The 25,910-nt window shown below is 42.0% G+C and overlaps 1 protein-coding gene and 1 long non-coding RNA gene across 13 annotated transcripts in view; one reads left to right on the forward strand and one right to left on the reverse strand.

Moving 5' to 3' along the window:
- The window catches only part of celf1 (cugbp, Elav-like family member 1), a 137,556-nt gene that overhangs the window by 16,350 nt on the left and 95,296 nt on the right, over nucleotides 1-25,910 (forward strand). For 2 of the 12 annotated variants that reach the window (XM_042417694.1, XM_042417758.1), the window contains exons 1-2: nucleotides 21,630-21,710; nucleotides 25,210-25,335. The exons of 1 other annotated variant lie outside the window; for it this stretch is intronic. In XM_042417694.1, coding sequence (XP_042273628.1) covers nucleotides 25,232-25,335 — 104 coding nt within the window. In that variant the 5' untranslated portion in view covers nucleotides 21,630-21,710; nucleotides 25,210-25,231. Of the gene's footprint in view, nucleotides 1-19,973; nucleotides 20,068-20,308; nucleotides 21,396-21,623; nucleotides 21,711-25,209; nucleotides 25,336-25,910 lie in introns of those variants that run through there. 9 more of the 12 variants (XM_042417703.1, XM_042417724.1, XM_042417731.1 and 6 more) reach the window with 9 other exon arrangements.
- Nucleotides 20,482-22,174, reverse strand: LOC121901118. Its single transcript, XR_006097179.1, has 2 exons — nucleotides 22,087-22,174; nucleotides 20,482-21,683 (listed from the first exon to the last, which is right to left on the reverse strand). It is a non-coding gene; the product is annotated as an uncharacterized LOC121901118 (long non-coding RNA).

Consider the following 25,910-nt stretch of genomic DNA (forward strand, 5'->3'; position numbering starts at 1 on the left):
AGGTCAATTATAATTATGATTGTTATTAATCTTAATAATGATTTTGCAAGGGTATAGGTCTTTTAAGGTTAAGTGACTGAGATGCAAGCATAAGAAAACACAAACAAGTTCACCTTAGTTACATACACATTTATTACTAATACTACAGATACAAGTACTTAACACTACAACATTTTACAAACAAGACACAAGAGGGAAACGGAAACTGGTACACAAGGCTATGGCTACTGAAAGTTCGAAATGCATGATGCGGAGTTATGTATTGTGTAGTTGGTATGGGAAACCTGATAAACAGATGAGATAACTGTTACCTGAGAAGCAGCAAGTCAAATAAACGGTACCACAGCTTAGTTCAGAATTGCCAATTGAAATTACAAATCATGAAAGCACCAGGGTTTAAGCAAGTTGATGGAGGTTTTGTATGAATACTTGCTTGCTCCCTGGGGTAGCTTCTTGTTGAGAATGGAGTCCGTTGTGCTGGGGTGAGGAGCTGGAGTCTGGATCTGGTAGTGATGAGTGAGTCGGCCGGTCCAGATTTGAAAAGTTCCCATTGGAAGAGAGCTCCTGATTTATGCTCTCATGCTCTCCTAGGCTTGATCCTCAACTCATGACTCCAGATTCAGAAGATGCTCTGAGTCACATCTTCAGACTAGCAAACTGCAAGCTTTCCACCGGCATGGCAGAAAGCAAGAAGAACCAGCAAGCAGCATCAAGCAGCCCAAAAGAGCTACCCAAAAACAGCTTAATAACAGCTTAAAAAACAGCAAAGGCAAAAACAGCACAGAGTCTCAGATAAGACACTGTTTCAAAGTTTCAGTCTGCCCGCCCAGATGGTGCATCTTGGCCAATCCCAGGGGTGGCAGTGTTCTGGGGGAGCAAAGTCAGTCCCCCCCTGTCCGCAGACAGTCGAGTACAGTTCCTGAATATGGTTACTCCATTAAACAAAGTATTTACAAATTAACAATTTAATGATTCCTAATTTTGCAATTTGGATAGTAGCTTTAGCGCTCTGACAGTGAAACAAGCAGATCAGTACCAAACATGATAGGGTTATCATGGATGATGGGATTATGTTGGTGGTATATGTCCTGGCTTAAAGGTAGTGGATTAAAGGAAGTCTAACCAAAATACATAACAACACACATATGATATACACACATACAACATACAACAATAATTGACAAAATTAGACATAATCTAAAACTAATCCATGGGTTTTACAGTCCCAGGTCTTTGGTCTGACTGCAAACGGCAGGGGTCCATGCCATTTGAGGGTGTGTGTGTGTGTGTGTGAATGCGGCATGGCATATAGTGCAGCATGTCTTGTGCCTTATGCTGGTTTGCCCAGTGATCAGTTCTTGGGTTGGTCACTCAAGTCCTGAAAATCAAAATCCACAGTGGGATTAAAGTTGGTGTCAGCTCGTCTGTGTGTGATTGGCTCTTAGAGGTGAGTTATGATAACCAATGGTCATTTATCCAAATGGTACTATCAATTCACACTGGGGTATGAATTGATCTGCCTATCTTGCTGGCTCTTGTAGCTTGAAGGATCAAAGATGATTTGGGTCAGTGGTCTGGTTTGGTGACCATGCAGGAGATTGGGGGTTCCTTATCTGAACCTTTCTGTTTGCAGGAGGTTGTTTAGATGGTCTGGTCAGTGAGGAGTCTTGGACTCTCACTTTATTGGCCAGGATTCCTGGGGGCTGAAGAAAGAGCTGGTCTGTTGTTTGAGGCTTGTGCTGTCTGCATTCGAAACATGCAGGGACTTTATCCTACAACTGCTAACAACTACCCGCAGATCTGTGAGGAAAAACATGATGTGTGTGAGTTTGTCAGTCAGGTAAAATGCAGTTGTCTTTCTCACTGAATATTACAACTAAACACCCGTAAGCTAGCCCCACTTCAGTGGGTTCATGGCTTGTGCAAGTTCATAATGTTCAGTTCACACAGTTTCAAATAAACTAGTTCATACTCATAGTTCATAATTTTGAATTTTGAACTAAGTTCACAGTCCCAAAAAATGAACTAGTTCACATTCATTTCTTTCATTTTTTTTTAAATTGAGCTGCTCTGGGCTACTCTTTTTCAGCAGAACCTCCTCCTACCCATCCATCTCCAGCCCCCAGTTATTGCTACTGCCCATTTCCCAAACTAAATGAATTCCTGTATAGCACTAAAGAATCGCAGAAAGTGAATCCTTTTAAAAGCCAAGAAAAAACAATGTGAGTATATGTTTTACCACTAGGCTCTGCATCTAAAAAATCCTGGAGAATATTTTGAACTGCAGTTACTGTGAACACCAGAGTCCAGAAGATGCTAAGTATCAAGATCCTAAGTACCAACACAGGCAAAAATTGTAAGAAAAAAGAACCAACTAAGGTTGTGCCTAGTCTGCTCAAAGTACAATACTCAGCCAACATATTTTAACATATTCTAAAAAGAAAACAACTAAATGTAAACATTGAGTAAACAACGAGTGAGTCATTCTCATTCATTTTGATATTCTGTCTTCCTGACTTGTTTGCCCAGACAAAAAGCACAGCTCTGAAAACTCAGAAACGCACAGCATTTAGCTTTTAACAAACATAAATAGCTTTCAACATATCTTCTTTTTAGAAGCTGATCTCCCTTGTGTATTTTGGGTGTAAAAGTCAGAGCCTTTGGCCAAAGCCTCACAGTGCAGTTTTCAGCCAACATATTTTAACATCCTCTAAAAAGAAAAGAACTAAAAGTAAACAAATAAACAAACATAAAAAGTAAGTCATTCTCTGTTGTTCTCATGCAGCTACACCTCTGCACACCAATACACTTATCCCCAATATGTTGTACCACTTCCATAGCCCTACATAAAAAGTCACAAATCACAACAATAGATACTACCAGTCCAATCCACCAATAATAGAAGTTCAAATCTTTTTGTTGGCATTCAAAAGAAGATGCCTTTCGAAGTTGGCATCACTAAGCCAGTTTCTCCTGGACCTAAATATTTGACCACCAATGCTGAAGAGCCTCTCTACTGGAGTGCTTGAGGGGAGTACAGTGTTGTACTTTATGAACAACTTTTTGAGTTTGGACACAAATATGTACTCAGCAAACTCATCTGTTGTTGGTACATCCAAATAACTACTTCAGTCTGCTTCAGTTTTTCTGGGATTCTGTGGGGTCAGTTAAATCTGAAAAATGATGCTGCAGTGTCTTTCTTGCCAATGTCACCACTGGACTGGAATTGATCAGAGCCTCTTTCAATCAATCAATTTTCAATCAATTTTTATTTATATAGCGCCATATCACAACAGAAGTCATCTCAAGGCACTTTTCACATAGAGCAGGTCAAGACCGTACTCTTTAATATACAGAGACCCAACAATTCCCCCATGAGCAAGCACTTGGCGACAGCGGTAAGGAAAAACTCCCCTTTAACGGGTAGAAACCTCAAGCAGACCCCGGCTCTTGGTGGGCGGCCATCTGCTTTGACCGGTTGGGTTGAGAGAGAGAAAGAGAGAGGGAAAGGGGGAGGGGGGACAGAAGAAAAAAATCACAACAACAACAACAACAAGCACGAGCAGCAACAGCCAGGGAAGGATGCCATCAGGACTGTGAAGGACCACGAAGGTTCGGCCCGGGACTCAGCTTTTCCTGTGAGATGAGAAAGCACAAAAAACTCCGGGGAAGAAGCAAAGTTAGTGACATGCATTGATGTTACATGAATGCATACAGATGGAGAGGAGGAGAGAGGAGCTCAGTGCATCATGGGAAGTCCCCCAGCAGTCTAGGCCTATAGCAGCATAACTAAGGGCTGATCCAAGGGGAGCCTGGTCGGCCCTAACTATAAGCTTTATCAAAAAGGAAAGTTTTAAGCCTACTCTTAAACATAGAGAGGGTGTCTGCACCCCGGACTGAATCCGGTAGATGGTTCCATAGAAGAGGAGCCTGATAGCTGAAGGCTCTGCCTCCCATTCTACTTTTAGAGACTGTAGGGACCACCAGTAAGCCTGCATACTGGGAGCGCAGTGTTCTAGTGGGATAATACGGTATTATGAGCTCTTCAAGATATGATGGTGCCTGACCATTAAGGGCTTTGTAAGTTAGGAGAAGGATTTTAAATTCTATTCTAAATTTAACAGGAAGCCAATGTAGTGAAGCTAAAATCTTTGCTTCTGAGTCATCAGAGTCATCTTGTTTCAACATCGTTTCAACATCACTCAGTACTGCAGGTGTTTCTCCTCATCTTCTACTCAGTCAAGCTTGAATGTTGGCAGCAGCATAGCTGCCAATATGTGTTCCTTCTTCTCAAGCAAGCCTTCCAGTCTTGTTCTCAGTGACTGCATGTGATCAGACTTTTTGTAGCAGTGGGCTTTGTGCACTCATCTGGCAGACCATTCAAAACACTTTGCATTTGCACGATGGTTGGAGCCAAGTACCCAAGAAAGATGCTCTTCTGCCCCTGGAGGATGTTTAGTGCAACTGCTGTGTATGAAGTTGAAAGAATTGGCGAAAGCCAAACTCATCACAGACAGTGTGCAGGATAAGTTTGTCATATGCAGGAATGGCAGTGTCACCAGCCTCATTGGCATCTGCCTTGGGAGTTCATGTTGCTATGTGAGCCAGTGTGACGTCCCTCTCTCTGCTTTGCTTAAGAGGTTGCTTTGGCTTCCTGGCCCAGGAGCCAGTGGGCGGGGTTGGAGAGGATGTCAGGGAACTGCCTGCACCTGGTTGGTTTAGGCCTCCAGCCTATTTAGGTGTCTTCTTTGTTGACGTCTCGCATCTCTTCCTTCCAAGCCTTCACGAGCCAGATGGGTTAAACTTTTGTTTTGTTTTGCTTGCATGCATCACATATTTCACTCATCCACACATTGCATTCATGACTGATTTAGCCAACTATCATTTTATATATATATATATATATATATATATATGTATATATATATATATATATATATATATATATGTATGTATATTAATATTAAGTTGATGATGAATGTCATTTTTAGAAGCTTTATTCACATGTGATTCCCTTCTTTTGTCACTGACTCTGAGCCAGTTCATGACAGCCAGTCCACAAAGCAAATGCCTTTCCAAAAACAGCCCTAAAAAGTGTTTTATATTGTCTGTCAGTTACCTTTTCCGTGTCTTTGGCAATAAGATTTAAGGTGTGAGCCATGCACCCTCTGTGAGGGGGAAGACGGAGATATTCCAAAGTTAAGAGAGGCTCACATTCCATTTTATCATCTTCATCTAAGCTCTCACTAGCAGCAGCAGTAGGAAAAGTAGATCCTGATTCATTGTCATCTTCATTTGCTTCATCATTGTTAACAACTGGCTCTGGATCATCAATAGCTATATCCTCCCCAAAACAGCTCAACCCTTCAACAAAATTTGCAGTGTTTTCCATTATGGTAAACACAATCTTGTTTTGGATTATGAATTCGTTATGCATATCTGTCAGTGCTTTTGCTAACACATTGTGTGTGTGCTCTTTTTTTGTGATTGAATTTTTTATTTTGTTTCTTTACAGTGTACCGATAATAAATCATATACATATAGCCGCATGTATTTCATTCATATGTGTCCATACATCTCTTTACACATTGTTGTGAACAGTGTAACTCAAGAAAGGAAAAAGAAGGAACCGATAATCCCACCCTCCCCTCCCCTCCCTGCCCACCCTGGCTTACTGCCTTCCCTTACCCTGGCTGGTTTTGGATGACTTGTGATATCTAGGAGTAGGTAGATAGTAGTATCTATAGAATAGGGGGGGAAGTTATTAAATAAATAAATATTAATAAAGAAAAAAGTAAAAAGAGAAAGGGGAGATAAATACATAGAAAAATGATAATCAAATCAAATAATAATACTAGTAATAGGACTACTACTAATAAATGTATACACACATATACCGCATGTGTACACATACTATGTATATACAAAAAGTAATGTATTAACAATAATTAAATAATAAAAAAATAATTTAAAAAATACATTTAGCATAGTAAGCCATACATTATTGGCCAACCTGGTTCATATAGATAGATTAAGCCTAACCTTCTCCATTGCCTTAAACAGATCTTTGATATGCCAGCATGCAAGTACTGCAGAGCTTCTCTGAGACACATCAGTTTTGTTGAGCCAGTGAATCATGATGCCTATAAACGCTTTGTTCACAGCAGACAAGCAATCTGCAGGTGTGCATACAGCATCGATTTAAGAAAGTGCAACCTTTAGGTCACAAACATTTTCCTTGAATGCCTTGTTCAACAGTGTCTGTACCTGCCTTCTTGAAGGCACATACCTGGATGGCTGCAAACCAGTAACTAATCTGATGAACCATGGTTTTTCGATCTTGCTCAAAGGCTACAGATCTCCTACGATGTAGTCTAGTACAAGTCTGTCCACTTGTTGGGAAACGGTCCTTTACAAGATGCTGTGAGTTTGACTTGGGTGGAGGAATTCTGTGGCTGTTGGCTCATGATCTTACTCTTTATTAATGATTTCTTGTGCAGTTATTTACACTGTAGTATAGTAGTACACAATAGTTATTACACTGTGTTCATGGTGTCCTGATAATGACAGTAATAAGGGTAATGGAAATGGCTGGCGGTATTGACTGTCAGCATGTTTCACCACAGTATATAGTAAAAACAGTATACTGGCATATCTTGCAGTGCAACAAGATCTGCCAGTAAGGGAGATTGGTACAAGCAATTTATTAACAACTGATGAACAAGAAGAACAATGTTTGCAGAAATGCTATGTCTTTCTTGTCTTTTATACCATTCTGTCCGCAGTCAACAAGATAAACTGAAGTTATTACAATCAAGTTTAAGCAGAGTTGCATGAGTACTCACAGGTGTGATAAATACATCTGAGTCACATGACTAATTCAATCAATCAATCAATCTTTATTTATATAGCGCCATATCACAACAGAAGTCATCTCAAGGCACTTTTCACATAGAGCAGGTCAAGACCGTACTCTTTAATTTACAGAGACCCAACAATTCACCCATGAGCAAGCACTTGGCGACAGCGGTAAGGAAAAACTCCCCTTTAACGGGTAGAAACCTCAAGCAGACCCCGGCTCTTGGTGGGCGGCCATCTGCTTTGACCGGTTGGGTTGAGAGAGAGAAAGAGAGAGGGAAAGGGGGAGGGGGGACAGAAGAAAAACAATCACAACAACAACAACAACAAGCACAAGCAGCAATAGCCAGGGAAGGATGCCATCAGGACTGTGAAGGACCACGAAGGTTCGGCCCGGGACTTAGGTTTTCCTGTGAGATGAGAAAGCACAAAAAACTCCGGGGAAGAAGCAAAGTTAGTGACATGCATTGATGTTACATGAATGCATACAGATGGAGAGGAGGAGGAGGAGGAGGAGAGAGGAGCTCAGTGCATCATGGGAAGTCCCCCAGCAGTCTAGGCCTATAGCAGCATAACTAAGGGCTGATCCAAGGCGAGCCTGGTCGGCCCTAACTATAAGCTTTATCAAAAAGGAAAGTTTTAAGCCTACTCTTAAACATAGAGAGGGTGTCTGCACCCCGGACTGAATCCGGTAGATGGTTCCATAGAAGAGGAGCCTGATAGCTGAAGGCTCTGCCTCCCATTCTACTTTTAAAGACTGTAGGGACCACCAGTAAGCCTGCATACTGGGAGCGCAGTGTTCTAGTGGGATAATACGGTATTATGAGCTCTTCAAGATATGATGGTGCCTGACCATTAAGGGCTTTGTAAGTTAGGAGAAGGATTTTAAATTCTATTCTAGATTTTACAGGAAGCCAATGCAGTGAAGCTAAAATGGGAGAAATGTGGTCTCTTTTTCTAGTTTTAGTCAATACACGTGCAGCTGCATTCTGGACCAGCTGGAGAGTCTTTAGAGACTTGTTAGGGCAGCCTGATAATAAGGAATTGCAATAATCCAGCCTAGAAGTAACAGATGCGTGAACTAGTTTTTCTGCATCTTTTAGGGACAGGATGTGCCTGATTTTTGTGATATTACGTAAGTGAAAAAAGGCAGTCCTTGAGATTTGATTTATGTGGGAGTTAAAGGACATATCCTGATCAAAGATAACTCCCAGATTCCTTACAGTGGTGCTGGAGGCCAGGGTAATGACATCCAGAGTAGCTTTATCATTAGATAATGTGTTTCTAAGGTGTTTAGGGCCAAGCACAATAACTTCAGTTTTATCTGAATTTAGTAGTAGAAAATTGCAGGTCATCCAGGTCTTTATATCGTTAAGGCATGTTTGGAGTTTGTTTAACTGATTGGGTTCATCTGGCTTCACTGATAAATATAATTGGGTGTCATCTGCGTAACAATGAACATTTATGGAGTGTTTCCTAATAATATTACCTAAAGGAAGCATATATAAGGTGAATAGAATTGGTCCAAGTACAGAACCTTGTGGAACTCCGTGTATTACTTTTGCCTTCACGGAGGATTCATCATTAACATGTACAAACTGATATCGGTCTGATAAATAGGACTTAAACCAGCTTAATGCAGTTCCTTTAATGCCAATTAAATGTCCCAGTCTCTGCAAAGGGATTTGATGGTCAATTGTGTCGAATGCAGCACTAAGATCTAACAGGACAAGTATAGAGACAAATCCTTTGTCCGATGCAGTTAGGAGGTCATTTGTGACTTTCACCAGTGCTGTCCCTGTGCTATGATGCGCTCTAAATCCTGACTGAAAATCCTCAAATAAACTATTGTTATGTAGAAAGTCACATAACTGATTAGAGACTGCTTTCTCAAGGATCTTAGATAGAAATGGAAGGTTGGATATAGGTCTATAATTGGCTAAAACACCAGAATCAAGAGTAGGCTTCTTAAGAAGAGGTTTAATTACAGCTACTTTAAAGGACTGTGGTACATAGCCTGTTACTAAAGACAAATTGATCATATCTAGTAAAGAAGTGCTCACTAAGGGTAAGGCTTCCTTAAGCAGCCTAGTTGGGATGGGATCTAAGAGACAGGTTGATGGTTTAGCTGAACAAATCATTGAAGTTAGTTCAGACAAGTCCACTGGAGAAAAACAGTCCAAATATATGTCAGGATTTACTGCCGTTACCAAGGTTCCTGTGTTTGGGGAGAGAACGGTGCCTGTTGAGGGCAGGAGGTGGTTAATTTTGTCTCTAATAGTTAGAATTTTATCATTAAAGAAGCTCATATAGTCGTTACTACTGAGAGCTATAGGAATACATGGATCAGTAGAGTTATGACTCTTTGTCAGCCTGGCCAAAGTGCTGAAAAGGAACCTAGGGCAGTTTTTATTCTCTTCTATTAATGCTGAGTAATAGGCGGCTCTGGCATTACAGAGGGCCTTCCTATATGTTTTAAGACTATCTTGCCAGACTAAGCGAGATTCTTCTACTTTGATGGAACGCCCAAATCCTTTCCAATTTTCGCGATGTTTGCTTTAATTTGCGGGTTTGGGAGTTATACCATTTAGCTAACCTCTTATGTTTTATTATCTTCTTTTTTAAGGGGGCGATGGAGTCGAGTGTTTGTCTTAGTGAGCCTGCAGCACTATCAATAAGATTATGAATTTGGGAGGGACTTAAGTTAACATAAGAGTCCTCTGTAGTATTGAGACATGGCAGTGAATTCAGTATTGACGGAATTGCTTCCTTAAATTTATCTACAACACTATCAGATAATCTAGTGAGGACATTTTTGTCTAATGGTGTATAATCCAGTAATAGGAATTCAAAAGTTATTAAAAAATGATCTGATAAAATAGGATTTTGTGGAAAAATTATTAAATGTTCAATTTCAATCCCATAAGCCAGAACAAGGTCTAGGGTGTGGTTAAGACGGTGAGTGGGATTATTTACACACTGAGAAAAGCCAATTGAGTCTAATAATGAGATAAATGCAGTGCTGAGACTGTCACTATCAACGTCCACATGAATATTAAAATCACCTACTATAATTACTTTATCTGTACTAAGGACTAAATACGACAAAAACTCTGAGAATTCAGATAGGAATTCAGAGTACGGGCCAGGAGGACGATACACTATAACAAATAGAACTGGCTGTAAAGTTTTCCAGGTTGGCTGAGAGAGACTAAGAACAAGGCTTTCGAATGAGTTATAATTAAATTTAGGTCTAGGGTTGATGATTAGGCTTGAGTTGAAAATGGCTGCAACTCCTCCTCCTCGGCCAGTGTCTCGAGGAATATGAGTATTAATATGACTGGGGGGAGTGGATTCCTTAAGGCTGACATATTCTTCATGACACAGCCAGGTTTCAGTGAGACAAAATAAATCAATATGATGATCTGAAATTAAATCGTTTACTAAAACAGCTTTAGGTGAAAGAGATCTAATGTTCAAGAATCCACATTTAATTATCTTATTTTGTTGTACTATTGCAGTAGTGGTTTTAATTTTTACTAGATTTTCATGAATGACTCTTCTTTTGTTTACTTTGGATTTAATTGATTTATGTGGTCGGGGGACAGACACAGTCTCTATGTGGTTTTGGGTGGGTAACTGCTCTAATGGAAGCGCAGAGAAGCGTGTAGGACTGCAGCTCTGCCTCCTGGTCTCAACTCTGGGTTGTCATGGTTTTGGTTTACTAATAAACTTGGCCATATTTCTGGATATGAGAGCAGCTCCATCCAAAGTGGGATGTATGCTGTCTCTCCTAATCAGACCAGGTCTTCCCCAGAAAGTCTGCCAATTATCTATGAAGCCCACATCGTTTGCTGGACACCACCTCGACAACCAGCGGTTGAATTGTGACATGTGGCTATACATGTCATCACTGGTCAGATTAGGCAGCGGTCCAGAGAAAATTACGGAGTCCGACATTGTTTTTGCAAATGTACACACCGACTCAACATTAATTTTGGTGATCTCCGATTGGCGTAATCGGGAGTCGTTGCCGCCGACATGGATGACAATCGTACCATATTTACGTTTATTCTTAAGCAGCAGTTTTAAATTTGACTCAATGTCGCCCGCTCTGGCCCCAGGAATACATTTAACTATGGCTGCTGGTGTCACTAACTTCACGTTTCTGACTATGGAGCTGCCAGTAATCAGAGTTTGTTTCTCAGCGGGTGTGTCGCTGAGTGGGGAGAACCTGTTAGAAACATGAACTGGTTGGTGGTGAACCGTGGGCTTCTGCTTAGGGCTATGCTTCCTTCGGAAAGTCACCCAGCCGCCCTGGCTTCCCGGCTGCTCGGGAGCTACCAGGGGAGTGGGAGCTACGCTAGGTCGGCCTGCACCGAATACTAGGGGCTGGCTAACTATATTAGCAGCTGATTGTTTTTCCATGGTGCGGAGCCGTGCTTCCAATTCACTAAGCCTTGCCTCCAGTGCTGCAAATAGACTACACTTATTACACTTACCACTATCACTAAAGGAGGCAGAGGAATAACTAAACATTTGGCACACCGAGCAAGAGAGAGCAGGAGAACGAGAGGGAGAGAGAGAAGCCATCGCTAACTGCTTAGTTTAAGTTAGTGCTAGTGCTAGCTGCAGAGCTAAAGTGACTAACAACTTGTGCGATTAGCGAGAAAAGTCGCTAAGAGAAAAGCGCTGAGAGTGCTTGTGTAAAACTAGCGAAAGTTTAAATATACAGAAGATATTAATCCACAGTAATGTGATATATATAGGAAAATCAACTGAGATGAGAGCAGCAACAACGCTATCAGTAGACACAGTTGGCAACCGGAAATGATACAATACGCTTACCGTAGCACGTCAGCTGTCCCTGCTTAATTATGACAGTCTTCATTTTTTCAAAGTGAGCATTTTACAAAGAGCATGACAATAAAAATATGTATTTCAAAAAACATGACAAGGTTAATATTACGCAGAGTTACAAGAATTACACCATTTTACATAATTTAAACTTCATTATTAAGACTATCTCCCATAAACAACTGAGTAAATAGGATGAGCAAAATTTCCTTAGCAGAATAGACTATCGGTCCTACAGCTATCCCTCTACAACACTAAATGGGAAGGGTGACTGCCAGGGGACTTAGTGGTTCATCTCTCCCTAATAGTCCAAACACCCTGTGGAGAGAGATACAAGTTAATCACCCCCACACAGGAAAGAAATATGATATAAAAGAATTCATTAACTGTCTCTCTACACTTTATATATATATATATATATATATATATATATATATATATATATATGTATGTATTTAGTCTTTCTATTATTTATTGAAAACAAGTAGACAGACATCATAGACTTCATCTTTTTGTTGTGACAACATCGAGCTGGACTTTTCAGTCTGTCCAGCCCAGCACTTGCTGTGTCATAACTATTGTGTGTGTTTATGTAAATGAGTAGTGCAGCATAGCCAATCGATTGCATGTTTCTATTTTTAGGGCCCGAGCACCGACCGGTGCGAAGCCCTATTGAAACTGAAGGAGTTATTATTATTCCTCCGAAACAAACGCATTTTTGAGGGCCTAAACATGCACGAAAACTCATGAAAATTTGCACAGATGTCAGGACTGGCGAAAATTTCGATATTTTATGGGTCTCGAAATAAAGCGGGACAAAATGGCTCAACAGCGCCACCTAGAAAGTCAAGAAAATTGAGCCCCTCGATACAGATTGTCGTAGGAGAACGAAATTCGGTATGCATATGTATCATGACCAGACGCACCAAAAAGTCTCAAGGACACATAGCCTAACTCCAACAGGAAGTCGGCCATTTTGTATCAAAGTTGAAATTTTGCACCGATTTTGTCATTTCCAGCCCGCATACTTTAACGAACTCCTCCTAGAGATTTGACCCCAGGACTTTCAAATTCGGTCCGTATCATCTACAGGCATAGGAGATTAAAAGTTGCTAAAACAATTCTCATTAGTCTTTCCTAGGGGGCGTGGCTGGGCGGCGAATTTCGATCCTTCGCCATGAAAAATGAAACGGCTATAACTCCGGCATACATGATCCTAAGAGAGCCAAACCTTTTGTGCTTCATAAGAGTCCCGCCCTGAACGGGTCCATGTGAGAATACAGGATATGAGTCATAGCGCCACCTCCTGGCAACAGGAAGTTACATGTTTTACGCTCTGACGCCCTGTGGGCAGCACGGTGATGGAATCCAGCTGAAATTTACTGAGAATAGCCTCAAGACCTTGGAGATCTTATATTATGAAGTTGGTGACCCTTCGTTGAAAGGTGTTGCCATGGCGACGCGGCGAATTTCGATGTGACGCCATGAAATTTCAATGCCTTATAACTTGACTCCACGTGGTCTGATCTTTTCCAAATTTCATATGCTTGTTAAGAGTCCCAATCTGAACACATGTTCAGTCTCATATTTAGCGAAAGTCATAGCGCCACCTACTGGCAACAGGAAGTATCATGCGTCGTACTTTGTCTAATTACTCCTAGGAAATTTGGCTGATGCACCTGAAATTAAGTCAGCTAATAAACAAGACCTTGGTGATGCTACATTTGGCAGCTCATGACCCAAAACTGAATGCTGTTACCATGGCGACACATCCTTCGCCATGAAATATGATACTGTTTTTCAGGGAGAAGGGATTGCTCTACAGTCATGAAACTTGACACACATGTCTAGAGTGATGTCAGCTAAAATCCTATGTGGTCGCTTTGAATGGGCGTGGCAAAATGGCTCAACAGCGCCCCCTTTAAAATTTCAAAATTGCAGCCCCGCCTTCCAGATTAACGTAGAAAGATGAAATTCACAGGGCACATGTATAATGTCAACACGCACAAAAAAGCCTCTTGAAGCCTTATTGTAAGTCGAACAGGAAGTCGGCCATCTTGAAAAAAATGGTACATTTTCGCCTTTTCTTGGCCATTTCGCATACCTTGTATTTTAAAGAACTCCTCCTACAGAATCCATCGTAAGGACTTAAAAATCAGTGTGTGTCATCTAGACTAGTGTATGATCATGATGGTTTGGCCGTGGCGTGGCGTTGAGTTTTGATGTTTCGCCATGACAGAGGAAATTGATATAACTTGAGTGTACACGGTTGGATCTGCCTCAAACTTTACACAACAAGTCACTGACAAAAGCCCTTCGACTGAGCGTCACTTCGACATGCGCTGGGGTGCGAGGGCCCGATCATCGCTGCTTGCAGCTTTAATTAAGATTATTTTTGGCATTTTCATCTTTATTGGACAGTCAATAGTGAAGAAGCAGACAGGAAAAAAGAGAGAGATAGAGACGGCGATAGGGGCATGACCATAGACTGTATATAAATATGGATGACGCGTCTCCACTTCCTACGGTTATGCAAAAGGGAAGCCAAAATATCTCCTTTTCAAGGGCTGCCATCTTGCTTGTGTGACGGCATTTGGAACCAGAGTCTCTGCAGCAGAGTGGGCGGCAGGATGACAGCCTGTGGAACATGCCCCCTCAGCTGTCCTGCTTCCTGATGGAAGTTTGAGAGTGGCTGTCACAGCTGTCAATCATGACGTCAGACCCCCTTTTTATAAAAACCTTTCTGAAAAATGAGCACATGAACATACATCAGTGTGATAAGAACTATCTAAAATGACAGAAACCGTCTTTGGGAAAAATTTATTTGACTGGTACTTTGATTTTTTAGTTTGGCTCATGTCCCATCCGCTAACATGGAGGGGGCAGGATTTATGACCTATACTTCAGCCAGCCACCAGTGGGCGATCAAGACATTTTTGCTTCACTTTTGGGGAGCCGTCATGACGTCCATATTTATATACAGTCTATGGGCATGACATGAAACAGCTGGAATCGAATCAGCAGCATCGCAGCTCCGAAGGTGCTCCCAATCGCATGTTTTTGACACCGTAACTGATGTGTTTTGATTTCAGACAGTAGACTGTAATGTAATAAGGGATGAAAAACAGGATGTTCAAAAAAGGAAGTCCAGCACTGGGCCTTTTACAAGAATGATTATTCATGTTCTATCAACTGTAACTGTTATGCTTACATAATAATGTATCTTCTGATCCTTCTGGTAATTTGTAAAAGTTTTTAACTGTGTTTCTGCTGCTGTTATTACAAACATGTCTGAACTAACCCCAAGCCTCAACTCGCCCATAGCTTTGGTACATCTGTGGAGCTGTGATGTTTTACCTGTGATGGTCTAGGGCTTATGGCAAACACTGTTTGTAATAGGCTATGAAAAAACAAAAATATTGAATAATCAATGATATTGCATTGTTTTTTTGAAAATTTGCTGTACTTTTTAAGACATATGGATAACTATGTTGTTGCCCCTTACTGGCCTGGAGTGCAAATGCCGACATAGCTTCACCCAAATAAAAACACCATTATTGGCTCCAACAGGGATTTGGAATGAGGTTTTCTCGCTTTTGGATCAGAACTGGGTTTCAATTCTGCTCTCTATCACTGTGATATCTTCGGATATCAAAACACATGCCAAGACTTCATCTTCAGTTGAACTTGCTTTATTACTGACAACAATTGGTAGCCTTTGACTAGAGAAAACTGTGAGAAAGGCTGTAGATTCCACTATCGCTCTGAGGGGGAAAATTTTAAACAACCGTAATGCACTGCATGCAAGGCTACTCATGGTGTCTTTATGGAAGACAGGTGGCAAAGGCACTTTCCAGTAGGGTGGCTGGTTAACAGAGACAAAGTTAGCATCAATCAGCATTAATCAGTGTTATATATCTTTACAAAGACTTATTTTCACCTACAAAATGTTTTTCCTCATCAAGTCTGATTATTTTGTAGGTAGTTAGTGAGAGTTAGTAATGTGGATCATTGCAAACTTACAGAGAGCTGAAGAAAAGTCAGAATGCTGCCAGGGCACATCGGTGGACAATCAAAAAACCTCAGTCTGCCATCTCCATCCCAGCTTAGTTTCGAAAAAATGGTGCACAAAGGAGTGAAAGACAACAACCAATCACTGTTTCTTTTAATGCTATGGACAGCGAGGAACTGGGACCTAACTGTGCTAAAGCTGAATGCAGCCATGTAACAGTGCGTTCACACATATGGATGCAAGGTAGTAGGCAGTCTCTGTTGTGAAAATACTGCACTCTAAAGATGGCAGCTAACGCCTCTTGTTGGGAATAGTTATTTTCTGCAGCTAAAAATGTGCGAGATGCAAATCCTGTAGGTTTCTCATTTCTGCCCGGCATGCAGTCAGCAAGTACTGCTCCAACTTGATATGGCAAAGAAACGCAGGAAAGTATCAGTTCTGATCATAGTGCACTAACACACTGCTGGATTGTAAAAGTTCTTTAGACTACTTGATGGTCCTTTCCTGCTCAGGCCCCCAAGCCCACGATACATCCTTCCAAAGCCATTTATGCAGAGGTACCAGCAATGTAGACACGTTTTGCAGGAACTTCTTTGTCACTTCTGTTACTGATGTCCGAGCTCCCTGCACACCTTTCACCACTGCCGGAAGTGGGTGCAGGCCCTGTCTTGTCCGTTCAGTTTCCTAAGTCTCACTTCCTTCTCCATTAACTGGCACTTGCTCCTCTTCAAGTGCACTCCTGCATTTTCTAGTCACCGGAGCAGTGTCTGAATGCAATTTTTGTCATCTTCTCCGGCAGAGCTGGGCACTATACCTTATTTCAGTGTGTCCCCTATAATTGTACAGGCATGGTGGGCTTCCAGGCCAACAAGAACCCCTGCCAGGCCAAAAAAATATTCAAAATAAAATATTTTTTGGTGGCAACAACAACGTCAAATATCCATTCATTTGGAAATCAGTAGCATTTGGGAGCCTCTGTGCAGCGTTGTTCCGAAACATGAGTTAACCTCTGTGGCATTGCCCAGGAAACTCTTGGTAGTATTGCTCCTTTTAAGGAATAGGGCAGTGTTTATTTTGTGCGCGTAGAATGAGGGGTTATGTGAGAGAGCCAGCAGCAGGAAGGTGACGGTGAATGCAGGTGAGGAAACAGTTAACAGTAAGTTGTCAATCTGGCAGTAAATGCACAGTAGGGGAGAACGGGGTAAATAGAGCCAGTGGGTAAAATGAGCTACCCCCTTCTAGGTAACCATAAGCAAAAGTAATCATATGACCACAAATTAAGAAAGAATGGTTCACATTACTCAATCCATCTTGGACTCAAGCACATGGAGAGAGTGGTCAGCAAAATAGAGCAAAAAAAAAGATTTTTGTCATGCCAAGTGAATTCATCATGTTACTAAAGTTATCAGGCTTGTATCTTAATTAAAGAAAATAAGTTTTGGACATTACTACATGTTAATTTAAGTCAGTGTAAGCTACAAAACAAGGTCATAAACTTAGCATAATTGTGGATCTGAGCCACTGTGTGAAACAGTTTTGTCAAAATGGAGGTTGTGGGGTAAAACGTGCCAGTGATGTTCGGGCAAGTTGAATCAATGGCTCAATTTACCCCCAAAATTATTTTCTGATATTCTAGAGAACAGAGACACTGTTCATGTTTGATCCCTACAATGTTGATGAATAAATACCTAATTGTTGACTAATGTTAAATTTAAGCCACAAACAAACATGCTGTACATACAGACAAATTAAAGGAAAAGCCGACATAAAGTGTAAAGGTGTTGGGCCACCATATGCTGCCCGAACAGCTTCAATACACTTTGGCATTGATTCTAAAAGTCTCTGAACTCTTCGGGAGGGATGAACACTATTCTTCAAAAAGATATTTCCTCATTTGGTGTTTTGATGATGGTGTTGGAGAACACTGTCTAACACCTCAGTCCAAAATCTCCCATAGGTGTTCAACTGGGATGAGATCTGGTGACTGTGAAGGCCATAGCATATGATTCACATCATTTTCATACTCATCAAACCATTCCATGACCTCTCATGCCCTACGGATCTGGGCATTGTCATCCTGGAAGAGACCACTCCCATCAGGATAGAAATGTTTCATCATAGGATAAAGGTGATCACTCAGAACAACTTTGTATTGATTAGCAGTGACCCTTCCCTCTAAGGGGACAAGTGGACCCAAACCATGCCAGCAAAATGCCCCCCACAGCATAACAGAGCCCCTAGACACCCACACTGTAGGGGTCAAGCATTCAGACCTGGACCAGTTTTTCCTTTAATTTGTCACCTGTCTGTATACACAAAAGCACATTTACACACATTCTTTCTGTACCTAACACACAAAGATCACAGTTTAATCTTTACTGAAAGTGTTTCCGTAACATATTGAACAACAAGACACAAACATATGATTTTACTTAAAAGTACAAGTTTTTGCCTCTGTTAAATTGATGGCATTAATAAAGTTCAAAATTATTTTTAATTTTATAATTAATTTGTTTGATTTTGTGTAATTTTTCCATCAGTATATAATGGTAGCACTATTTACCCCATCCCCATGCTCATTTTACCCCTACTTTGGGGTAAGTTGTGCCATTGGACTAACTTTTTTTGATGGCTCATTGTTCTTAAACCATAATAATTAGATAACTTGTTTTAATTTCCATGGGTACACAACAACCTGAGGTATATATAATAACTATTATTTGAAACAAATACACTTTCATTTTGCAGTAAAATTATCATATGTAAAAAGTGGCTCATGTTACCCCGTTCTCCCCTACAGTATACAGTGTGCCAGTTAAATGCTGCAGCTTGTCAAGACCAAGAAAGGTCACGTCTGTTGTTCCCCCAACTGCTGGAAGATGAAGGGGGTTAGCTCCAAAGTTAGCAACAATGGGCCAGCGTAACCTGCAGATGCTAAACAGAGAAATAGAGAATGAAGAAACATGTGGCTGCTGAGCCGACTGAGTTTTATTCTGCACGCATTCTGCGACCTTCATCAGGTTATTTTTGAAAATGATGAAGGTCTGTGTACCGAAACTTTATTCCAAATAAATCTTCTCTGGTTGCAAGTGAAATCTACACACTGCATCTTTAAGCACAATGTTAATCAGTCACATGTCATATTTTCCTGTCAGGCTCTTGCAATGATGGGTTGATTAATAATTTAGTTGATCAACAGAAAATTAATCTGGCACTATTTTGCAAACTAATTAAATAGTTTGTTATTTTTAAGCAAATGTCAAAAATTGTCTGGTTTCAGCTCCTAAAAAGCTAAGATTCAAAGGGAAACTTTGCTGATTTTTGACCAGCATTGTATCTGTGCAATGTGGGTAGGATATGCAAATGAAAAGTTTTTAACTTCCCTCTGTGTTGCCTGCACCCAGAGCTCCCTGCTCATTTGCCAGTAAATGTCCACCAGGTGGCGCAAAACGTGTCCACCGGCGGACAATAGAGATCTGCATCAGACAACAAACTACATTTCCTCTTTTCCTGTACTGGTGCCTTCAAGGACAGTAAAATGTGGGTCTCCCAAAACACTCCTGTCCCATTCTATGCTAGCAATAGGGAAAAGCAAACAGAAAATATCATACTGCTGAATATTTTAAAATATCAGTATATTTGGAAGAAAACTAGTTTCATGATACAAGGCTGAATATCGCACTGTGGAATCAGACTCTACAGAGTGTGGACTGTGGAGGAGGACCGGAGTGACAGCCGCAGTTAAGCTAATCTAAGCAAAACTACTAAGGTTCTCTGTGATTCATCCAGAAGAGCTGAATCCAACACAAAAAACTAGCTTTACAATATCAGAGCAGAGATGTGGCGCAATAATTACAATTTATGAGGCCATATTAATGCTGTGTTATCACATAAAACAGAGTGTGGACTGGAGGAGAAAGCGACCACCACAGCTACACTACAGCGCAGCCCAACACACAAACTTCAGTTGCCAAGTTTCTCCGTGATAACACAAACTACTGGCTTTTCAATACAGTGTTGGAGCAGAGATGTGGTGCCACTATTACAACTTATGAGGCCAAATATAGTGCTGTGGTATCAGACAAAACAGTGTGGAAGAGAGGGAGCTGTAACAGCATCAGCCGACTGCTGATAGAGATGCGCCTGCAGCCTGGGTGCCTGGTGATCGTCAGGGAGACTGACAGAAAAATCTGTGCTGCAAAAAACTTTGCGGTGCTTTGGTGAATCTGACTTTGTTTTCTGACAGATTATTATATCGGACTTTGGCAACTCTGAATACAGAACAGTGGACGTGTTACCTGTACTTGCAGCTACATCCAGCGGCACCCATGCAGCACTTGGTAAGTTGATCCATATAATGTAACTGACTCCAGTGCACTGGTTTGTTATGACCCCTTGAAAATGGGTGTGATTCAGCAAGACACAATGAGGAAAATGTTTTGTTAATGAAAATAAACCTCAGTAAAGAGATATAATGCTGCTGCTCACTAACTTTCACTTGGTGTTCTGCTGGATGTGAACACACTGTTAGAGTGAGTCAGTCTCATTGGATGGGACACGAACAATGCATTTCGGTTTTAGAAGGATTCCCCATTAAGAGTAGTGTGGGAAATCTACAAACTTATTCTTAGTTTTCTATTGTCAAGGGGCACAAAATTAAAATATAATTGCACATTACTACACAAGTGACCTACTTGTTACGGGCTAGAACAGAGAACCCCAGGGTGCATAACACAGAGACAGAGGTGAGGAACTGGAATCAGATTGGTTTTATTACAACTTGATGTTGAGGTAAAAAAGGAGCAGCAGAGTCTTAGTGGCCAGGGGAAGGCAGAGGCTGGCAGCTGAATCTGAGGCTAAGGCAGGTGCAGGGGGCTGAGCAGGGGAATTGGCAGAGTGAAGCAGGGCAGGAAGAGTCCGCAAGGCTTGGGGGAACGGAGGCGATCCTGAGCAGGTTCCAAGTAGATCAGATGGGAGTCAGAATCAGGCCAAGATTGCTGCAGGCAGAGGGAACATACCCAAGGAGGCGTTGGTAAGGTGTTGCAAGTGTACTCCACTGTGGGTGTATTAGCAGAGGTAATGCAGCGGAGTGCAGCCTCCATTTCCTGATTGGCCCCCTCGGTTTGGACTGGGGGTGATACCCAGAAGAGAGACTGACTGTGGCTCCCAGGGCTGAACAAAATGCCTTCCAAACCTGTGAGGTGAACTGCGGGCCTCGGTCAGACACAATTTCAGATGGGATTCCATGCAGGTGGAAGACATGGTCCACCAACAGGTCCGCAGTCTCCCTAGCAGAGGGAAGTTTGGATAGGGCAAGAAAAGTGCAGCTTTGGAAAAGTGATCTGTTATGGTGAGAATGTTTACCGTTTGATGGTGGGAGGCCAGTAACAAAATCCAAAGCGAAGCAAGAAGTTCCCAGTTACCGATATTGTAATTTCTTTCAGCAGGTGACAGCTTGCAGGAGAAAAAGGCACAAGGATGAAGTTTGTCATTTGATGATCGCTGGGATAGTACTGCACCTACCCCGCTGTCTGAAGCATCCAGCTCCACGACAAACTGGCAAGCAGGATCTGGTTGGATGAGGATGGGTGCTGAGGCGAAGCAGTTCTTAAGGTCTTTAAAGGCCACTTCAGCCTCAGGAGACCATAGGAAAGGAGTGGAAGTGGAGGTGAGAGCAGTGAGTGGAGCAGCTATGTGATTAATTTTTAATGAACCTCCTGTAAAAGTTTGCAAAGCCCAGAAAGCTTAGCAACTGTTTCAGGTTAGTGGGTTTTGGCCATTCTGTAACAGCTGTCACCTTAGCTGGATCCATCTGCACCTGCCCCTGTGCAATGATATAACCAAGAAACGACACAGAAGGTACATGGAAGTCACACTTTTCTGCTTTCACATACAGCTCGTTCTCCAGGAGGCGCTGTAAGACCTGGTGCACATGCTGCTCGTGTTCTGACTGGGTCTGGGAAAAGATCACAATATCATCAAGGTATACAATGACAAACAATTGATCATGTCATGGAGGCGTCATTCACTGAAGCCTGGAAAACTTCAGGGGCATTAGTCAGACCAAATGGCATAACCAGATATTTAAAATGGCCCGTGGGTCTGTTAAATGCAGTTTTCCACGTGTCTCCTTCTCGGATACGGACAAGATTGCGCAGGTCCAGTTTGGAAAAGCTGGTGGCTCCATTGAGGTGAATAAAAGCAGAACTTATGATAGGCAAAGGGTATTTATTTTTGACAGTGATGTTATTTAAGCCCCTAAAATCAATACAAGATCTTAAAGTTCCATCCTTCTTGCCCACAACCCCCCCCCCCCCCCAAAAAAAAAAAAAAAAAAAAAAAAAAAACCTAGCACCCACCAGAGACCAGTGTACTGGGCAAGAAGAGAGATAATGACCAGGTCGACCACAATACATGCAGGAATTGGAGTTTACTCTGGGGGCCCTCTCCTCAGCAGTCAAACTGGCCGACCTAATTGCATGGGCTCAGGCTCTGGGCTGCTGGAGGGGACTTGGGAGGGCTCAGGAGAACTGGGGAGTGGTCGCTGAGAAGTGGTTGATGGCACTGGGAAAGACTGCAGTCTTGACTTTCTCTACGGCGCTCATGGAGCTGATTGTCTATCTGGATTGCCAGAGAGATTAGTTTGTAAAGGTTGTCAAGTTCATCACAGGAGGCCAGTTCATCCTTAATGGAGTCATTTAAAGATTTCTGGAAGGCACCCTGGAGAGCCTTGTCATTCTAGCCACTCTTAGCAGCCAGAGTCCAGAACTCAATAGCCAACTCAGCAACACTGTGGGAACCCTGGTGGAGAGAGAGGAGTTGTCTGGCTGTGTCTCTTCCGCAGACAGGGTGGTCAGACACCTTCCGTATTTCTTTGGTGAACTCATGATAGGAGAAACCGATCTCACCTTGCCTCTCCCACACAGCTGAGGCCCACTCAAGGATGTCTCCAGCCATAAACCCGATCAGGTAAAAGGCTGCTGTTCAAAGACTAGGGAGCACTGGGTCAAAAAGGCTCAGCAGGAACCAAGGTCTCCATTGTAGGGTTGCAGGGCTGCGACAAAGGGCTCACGATAAGGAGGGAGAGACCTAGGGACCTGAGCTAGAAGGAGGAGGATCTGGATGAGCAGGGTGGGCAGGCACTGACTGTGAAGTTAAAGCTGTCACTTGATTAGTGAGAGGAGCAATTTGGTTGACCATGGCCTGATTACTTTTTGTGAGAGAATGAAGAATTTGGTCATGCTGCCCTAGGAGTATGCCTTGACTAGTGATAGCTTTTTGCACTGAGCCAGAGGCTGTCTCAGTGTCTAAGTCTGTGTCTGCAGGTTTCATCTTGTGGCCAGATTGTACTGTTATGGGCTAGTACAGAGAACCCCAGGGTGCAGAACACAGAGACAGAGGCGAGGAATTGGAATCAGATTGGTTTTGTTACAACCTGATGTTGAGGTAAAAAAGGAGCAGCTGAGTCTTAGTGGCCAGGGGGAGGCTGAGGCTGGCAGCTGAATCTGAGGCTAAGGCAGGTGCAGGGGGCTGAGCAGGGCAGAGCAGAGGAATTGGCAGAGTGAAGCAGGGCAGGAAGAGTCCGCAGGGCATGGGGGAATAGAGGTGATCCTGAGCAGGTTCCAGGAAGTCAAGAGGCAATCAGAGGCAGGAGTCAGGCCAGGAATGCTGCAGGTAGATGGAAACAATAATTAACAAAAAGCTTCAACAGGTAAAGATATTCAAGGACGTCACTGACAGTGTAACTGAGTCTACAATCTGGCAGAGTGTGGAGTTTGGGACCAGGTACTTGAAGCAGAGCAGGATGATGATGATGATGGCTGGCAGCTGGTTCCCTGACTCCACACACCTGACTCCACTCCTGCAATCAAACACATAGAGAGAGAGAGAGAGAGAGAGAGAGAGAGAGGGAAAGGGAGAGGGAGAGAGGCTGCCAGCTAGGCAGAAGTAGAGGGCCTGACACTAGTTTAAAGAAATCATCATATTCACAGTGGTAAATTTTTCCTTTAATGCTTGTCTTTGTCATATAATATAGTAAACTGAATATCTTTGGGTTTGGGACTGTTGGTTAATTCTTGGCTGCATGACAAATGATTCAGTTCACAGTCAATTTCTGCTGTAGAGATGTTGGGAGAAGCCCGATTTTAATTTAAACAGGTGTCTTTAGCAACCCAACTTTTTGGTCTTGTCTTGAAATTTTAGATCAGAATTGAGCTTATTGACTTTGAGCAACTTATAATAAAGTTTTTTCAATGTAATATTAAAATGAAAAGACCACATCATATGGTTTCCATGTAAAATATTTCAGTACTATAAGTTCAGTGGTATTTTAATTGCGACATCTATGGAATTAAATTTGTATTGCTATAAATGAACAAAATCTCCCAAGATTTAAAAAAAAAAAAAAAGCGGAAGTGAAAAAATTGCATTTGTTTTGGCCTTCCCTGGCTGAAAGCTAAAGCTAATGTGCTATTTAGGCAGCATTCCTGAAGGACATTGGACATTCCTTAGATGTAGTTAACGTTAATGTTAATTAAATCTGGGGGGGCTTTGAATCCTATAGGCATCAGCCCTGCGTGAAAAAAAGCAGCCCTCTCTTTATTTGAAAGGGGGCAGTGCTTTGATGTAGTGGGGGTGCCAACAGAGAGGGCTCTAGCAAAACAATGAAAGGTTGAACCTGGTTCAGCTTTTGATGTAATTCAATGTGAAGTCATCTGGCAAGGTGCTATGTCAACCAATCACAGACATGCAAGCACACAATTCTGGTGGATTACTTTGTAATGTGAATACTGTATTTGTTTTTACCTTGCTATTGTTGCAAGTTCAAAAGACAAAACAGCTGCCGCCGTAATAACTTTCTTGGGTTGTAAAATCCTGTCTGTGCATATTACAAACTGTGTGTTTTTTGGTGTGTGTTAAGCCTTTACACACATTAACCTGTTACTCCAACTGGACTTCCAGGTCGTATGTCATTGTCTTACGGGTACTTAACAACATATCCGCACCAACGCAGCCCCCTGCTCTGTTTTAACGCATGGCTCATTACTGTCTGAATCCCTGCTAAGCGCCTGTGGTATGCTGGTCTTTATCTCACAGCTCACCATGTCTGTTTCTTTATGTAATTCCTCCTTGCAATATTTAAAAATAATCAACTGACCAAATAGTACAGAATATGTCCATCTGTTGTTGTGTATTGAACGGCTCCACTAACTCATGATTGACACATTGCATTTCATATAATGAAAGTATGAAAAAGTGGTGACTTTTGACCAAGTAGTAGTAGTTTTTCTTTATCAGTCTTGTATGTCACTGCATGTTGCTGTTTTTGACAGACAAAGTCCCGCCTGTGCTCCACTTTAGCTTGGCTTACTGATTCATGTGTTGAGTGTCTTTGTTAAATGTGTAAATATTTGTTGTGTATTTATAATTGTTTCTTTGTGTGTCTGGTCCTCTGTGTTATGGATCCTGTGTGTGTATCATAGCAGTAGTAGTGCAAGGCCCTGGATGGATAGCTTGGACCCTGAAACGCTGTATGTGTCTCCAGAGCAGGCTGGACAGCCCACATTTCCCATCCCTACCTCGGAAGTCTCCAACTTGGCACTAGGGGGGTAAGGAGTGTTGAGCCAAAGCTACTGTTCTCTCTATCTCTATCTGTTGTTAGCATGATCCATAAACAGGCTCCATGTTTTGGTTTTTATGTTTAGACACATTACATACATCTCATTCATAATTTGCAGATATTAGATGTAGGGATTGCTTAAATAAACAAAAAATACAATAATTGTACATCCTGTAAGTCTGATCAAGCAGTACCATAGTTTGTTACATTGGAGCATTTGTAAATTAAAGCTGCAGGCAGCGTTGAACGGGCCTTCGCGCCCTTGCACACGTCGGGCCATGGCGCAGTCGAAGGGCTTCTGTCACGGGCATGACATGTCTTCAGACCCAGGCTGTTTTCAGACAGTGCAAGAAGGAGAAAAACATCACTTCCTTTGTCCACTATTCTGCCTGCTGCTGGGGCTCCTTTGCTGCAATTTCGTAAGGGGCGCAATTCAGCCAGTTTGCATCACTGACTGAATATTGTCATGGGGACGTGTTCAGGCTTTGACTCTTATCAAACATGCAAAGTTTGGGGCAGACTGGAGCATTTGCACTAAAGTTGTAGCAATTTCCTCTGTCATGG

This window comes from Thunnus maccoyii, chromosome 1 (assembly GCF_910596095.1).
Source record: "Thunnus maccoyii chromosome 1, fThuMac1.1, whole genome shotgun sequence".
Taxonomy (NCBI): domain Eukaryota; kingdom Metazoa; phylum Chordata; class Actinopteri; order Scombriformes; family Scombridae; genus Thunnus; species Thunnus maccoyii.